The sequence below is a fragment of the Choloepus didactylus genome, chromosome 21 (genome assembly GCF_015220235.1).
Source record: "Choloepus didactylus isolate mChoDid1 chromosome 21, mChoDid1.pri, whole genome shotgun sequence".
Taxonomy (NCBI): Eukaryota; Metazoa; Chordata; class Mammalia; order Pilosa; family Megalonychidae; genus Choloepus; species Choloepus didactylus.
Window position 1 is genome coordinate 35,450,758 of NC_051327.1, and position 5,230 is coordinate 35,455,987.

Genomic DNA, 5,230 nt, shown 5'->3' on the forward strand with positions numbered 1-5,230 from the left:
AAAAATGGTGGCTCTGAACCCAATCTTTCCCCATTAGGAGACGATGTGGAAAGAACAATGTCTGATTCAAGTTCTGGTGTGGATACCCATGAGCTCTGCACTACTGGGAAACCCACGTAACCTCTGGGAGCCTTGGGTTTCCTCTCTTTCTTTCCCACTTTGTGTGGCTGTGATGAGGATGGAAGGGAAACCCGTGTTGTAGGCAGTATACGGTGATGAAAGCAAGACGCTCTCCCAACCCCTCCCATTAGCTAAGCTGGAAATTAGGAAAAAGGCAATTCTCTGGGAATCACATCACGAAATCAACATACAGCAGATAAGGACTGAAATATCCAGGACAAAAAGCTCAAGTTTCTAGGCTGGAGTAAGGTTCAGCTGAAGTTGTTTAAGGCTAAAGACAGTTTGCCTATAAGAAGAGGCACTGGTCAGAAATAAAAATGTGAAAAAAAAAGTGTTAGAGATGCTCCGTGCGTAGGGCCGGGCTCTAGGCGGCGAGGAGTAGTCGCCTCTGCTCCAGTTCCCGGTGAGCCTCAGTTACGGTGGCAGCTGTTGGTGTTTCTGCGTGATGTTGGCGTGAGGCAGAGCTGAGCCAGCGAGAGGTAGTTCTGTGGGAGTGGAAGGCCCGTATTTCTTTACCTGGACCGCACGCTCGTCGCGCTACGAGGACAGAGCTCAAGTTCCATGATGATGGCCTAGATGGAGATCCTTCATCCTCTAAAAGAGAAATTAAAAAAAAAAAACGAACAAAACTTTTTCTGCTTAAGTAGCATATGGTTTGTCTGCCATCGTCATGAGACAATTCCGAATAGACAGATTCATTTAGATTTGCTTTGAGGTCATGTTGACATGAAATATGGAGTCATCTTTGATAACTTCACCTGGGAAAGAGAGTCTTCTTTCTTATTAAAAAGCATGAGGAAAATAAATGATGAAAGAAACGCCAATGCCAGCACTACATCTTTTTGTATTATCTCTTTTTTAACCCATCAAAACTAATGGCTTGTGCTAAAGGAAGATGATTTGTTCATCAAAAATTTTAGCAGTAATAAAAAATCTTTCATCTTAAACTGTACAACTCTCTTACAAAATTTAACACATAAAAATCTTGAAGGCCTTATTTAAATTAGCTTTTTTAGTTTTCAGAACTTCATCATTTACATATTTACATATCCTATTTTTACTTTGCAAAGTCTTCATAAAAATTTACAGCAGCAGGAAAGATATGGACTTGGAAGCTTACATTATAATAGACTGCAGTGAATTTAAGTGGACAATTGAGGACATCATCCACTTTATCATCAGAAATAACACATAAGTATACAGTTCTTAGCGTTATTGCGAACAAATTTGCTTGAAAATGGCATGGGTAAAATTCTTACGGAAACCTGGTGGCAATCTTGGAAAAGTTTATCAACCTGGGAGTATGCTATCCCTGGCCCCTACCAAAGGCTTGTTAAATGAACCAGGACAAAACAGCTGCTTTCTTAATAGTGCTGTACAGGTTTTATGGCAGTTGGACATATTCCGACGAAGCTTGCGGGTTCTGACTGGACATGTTTGTCAGGGAGATGCCTGCATATTTTGTGCATTGAAGGCAATATTTGCACAGTTTCAACACAGTTGAGAAAAAGCGCTTCCTTCGGATAACATAAGGCATGCTCTTGCAGAAAGCTTCAAAGATGAGCAGCGATTTCAGCTTGGCCTTATGGATGATGCTGCAGAGTGCTTTGAAACTATATTGGAGAGGATTCATTTTCACATAGTGCCAAGCAAAGATGCGGACATGTGTACCTCTAAGTCGTGTATCACTCACCAGAAGTTTGCTATGACTCTGTATGAACAGTGTGTGTGTCGTAGCTGTGGAGCATCATCAGATCCTTTACCTTTTACAGAATTTGTACGGTACATTTCTACAACAGCCCTATGCAATGAAGTTGAAAGACTGATGGAAAGGCATGAACGCTTTAGGCCTGAAATGTTTGCAGAACTACTGCAAACAGCAAATACAACTGATGACTACAGGAAATGCCCTAGTAACTGTGGCCAAAAAATAAAAATTCGCCGTGTTTTAATGAATTGCCCAGAGATTGTCACAATTGGTTTAGTCTGGGATTCTGAACATTCTGACTTGACTGAAGATGTTGTTCGGAATCTAGCAACACATCTTTATCTTCCTGGGCTTTTTTACAGGGTTACGGATGAAAATGCCAAAAATAGTGAACTTCACCTTGTTGGTATGATCTGCTACACCAGCCGACATTATTGTGCCTTTGCTTTTCATACCAAGAGTTCCAAATGGGTATTTTTTGATGATGCAAATGTGAAAGAAGTTGGAGCTAGATGGAAAGAGGTGGTCTCCAAGTGCATCCGATGCCACTTCCAGCCACTGCTTTTGTTTTATGCAAACCCAGATGGCACAGCAGTTTCTACTGAAGATGCACTCAGACAGGTCATCCACTGGTCAAATTATAAATCTGTTGCAGAAAATATGGGATGTGAAAAGCCCTCAATTTACAAGTCTGATAACTTAAAAGAAAATGGATTTGGTGATCAAGCAAAGCAGAGAGAAAGTCAGAAATTTCAAACAGATAATATTTCATCATTTAATAGGAGCCATGTTCAGACATGTGGAAGTAGAGGACCAGTTAAGTTAAATCACAGTGACCAAAGGGAAAAGATGAAAGACATTTCCAGAGAATGTGCTTTGAAAGCCATTGAACAGAAAAACTTACTTTCTTCACAGAGAAAAGATTTGGAGAGGGGACAGAGAAAAGATTTGGGCCGACAAAGAGATTTGGTTGATGAAGATATTTCATATTTCAAGTCTGGATCATCTCCTGCCACAAATGGTTTTAGACAATATGGGAATCCTCATCTGTATCATAATCGAGGAAAAGGACCTTGTAAACATGACCAAGTTGCCCATCAGAGTCAAACTTCTGCACAAATGTTAAGTTCAAGTAAATCCCAGATTCTTGCTCCAGGACAGAAAACAATTAGCAAGGTTAAGAGTGACAGTGGCACTGGATATGATACAGACAGCAGCCAAGACTCTAGGGATAAAGGAAGCAGCTGTAATAGCATCAGTAAAAGCCGGAACCGAGGTTGGAAACCTATGAGAGAAACATTAAACGTTGATAGCATTTTTAGCGAAAGTGAAAAAAGGCAGCACAGTCCAGGACATAAATCAAATATTGGTAACAAACCTAAATGCAGCAAAGATCATAGTTTTAACAATTGGCCAAAAGAGAATCCAAAGCAAAAATGTTTAATGACCATATATGAAGATGAAATAAAGCAGGAAATAGGAAGCAGGAGTTCACTTGAATCCAATGGAAAAGGAACAGAGAAAAATAAAGGCCTCGTAGAGACCAAAGTTCATGCTGACAACTGGCAGATGCAAAGGACTGAATCTGGATATGAAAGCAGTGACCATATCAGTAATGGATCAGCTAATTTGGACTCAACTGTTATTGATGGAAATGATACAGTAATGAATATCAGTGGTGTTAAAGAAGCACCATCCTTCAGTAACCAGAGTAAGTCAAGCAACCTAAATATAGAATATGTGGATTGTATCTCTCAGAGCAAGAACCACTTGGAAGGTTCTAGGAAAGAACTCAAGAACTTGGAAGTAGGCTATAAATCTCATGAGTTCCACCCAGAATCACATCTAAAACTGAAAAATCCTTTGATAAAAAGGTCACATACACATGAAACCAATGGAAAGTTATTCCTTTCTTCCAGTCCACAAATATTTAAGGACCATACTTCAAGGGAGCATATCCACCAGTCAAGTGAACAGCAACTTGAGAAATCAAGTGAATGCAAATTTTCTGAGTGGCTTAATATAGAAAATGCTGAGAGAACAGGTTTGCCTTTTCACATTGATGATAACTCTGCTTCTGGAAAGAGAGTGAACAGTAATGAAGTAGCCTCACCATCTCCATTGCGGTCTTCACACATGACAGTTATTGGGTTAAAGCCAGAAACTGCTCCCCTGATGCAGCAGCATCAAAATATGATGGAACCATGTTGTTCTGAGAACTCTCTATCCAGGGATCATGTATTTCAGTTAATCCAGAGATCTGATGGTTATCAGATGCCAAAACTTCTTTGCCAGAATGCACCGCCTCCTTTGCCACCAAAAAAGTATGTTACAACCAGTATGCCACAGTCAGAGAAAAATGAATCTACACCTGAGGTCAAACTTACAGACATGTTTAAAGTTAATTCTTCTAGTCTTCCGAAGTCTTGTATAAGCGTAGCATCAGAAGCAGGTTTAGAAGTGAGTACATATATGAATGATGAAAAACTTAAGGCAGCAGTTCAAGTGAAAGAACAAGTTGGCAACACACCGAACCACCTGTCCAACTCTTCAATTAATGATTTTCAGGTAGGGTCTGATGCAGTTGTTGATACATTTTGCCAATCAGATTCTAGTTCTACATTTCCAAATGAGACAGTTACATTAACTACCTATTTTTCAGTTGATAGCTGCATGACTGATACATACAGATTGAAATATCATCAAAGGCCCAAGCTCTGTTTTCCAGAGAGCAGTGGCTTTTGTAATGATAATTCATTATCTCAGACTGAAAGAGGTCTTGGACCTGTGTTACATAACAGTCTTGGTTCAAGCTGTCCTTCTGAGCAAAGATATAAACCTAGCATACACTGTAATAGATAAATGATGAAATCGGCAAGCTCATGCTTCTCAGAGGCCATTAAAATATGAGAAATAGGAACCTACTGAACAAACCTAGTGAGATGTAGAAAATTAAACCATGGAATTTTAAGTCATTAATCAAGTTTTATTATAAACTCACAGATATATATTATTTTGTGACCAATTTAATGTATATTTTAGAAGTTCCCTTTGAATAGTCTTGCATGCCTCAGAAAATAGAAAAGCAGGGGTATGCAGCGAATTATTTACCATATGCTACAGTTGAATAAAAATTAAATTTGCCCTTCTATTATGTAACTAGGAGTATTAAACTACGTTAATCATGTATGTAGATTGGTAAACAATGCTAATTGAAAAATACTGGGTGACACTTAGTCTAGTTTAAGCAGTATTTGCTTTATGAAGGAGCACTTTCTAATGGGTAACCAAGAGGGCTTCACCCATTTGTTTTTGACTTCTGTGATAGTCTGTTACATATGATCCCTGTAAGTGTCTTAAAGAGAAATGATCTATGAAATTTGTAGCTTTTGAAAATAAATG

General features: G+C 39.0%; 1 protein-coding gene across 1 annotated transcript; it reads left to right on the forward strand.

Annotated features, from left to right (window-relative positions):
• The first annotated feature begins 829 nt into the window (after positions 1 to 829).
• Positions 830 to 3,854, forward strand: LOC119517551 (inactive ubiquitin carboxyl-terminal hydrolase 53-like). The gene is given in 2 exon segments (XM_037814372.1): positions 830 to 3,605; positions 3,703 to 3,854. Coding segments are annotated over 2 exon segments (2,400 nt in total). The 5' UTR covers positions 830 to 1,357.
• Positions 3,855 to 5,230: the final 1,376 nt, after the last annotated feature.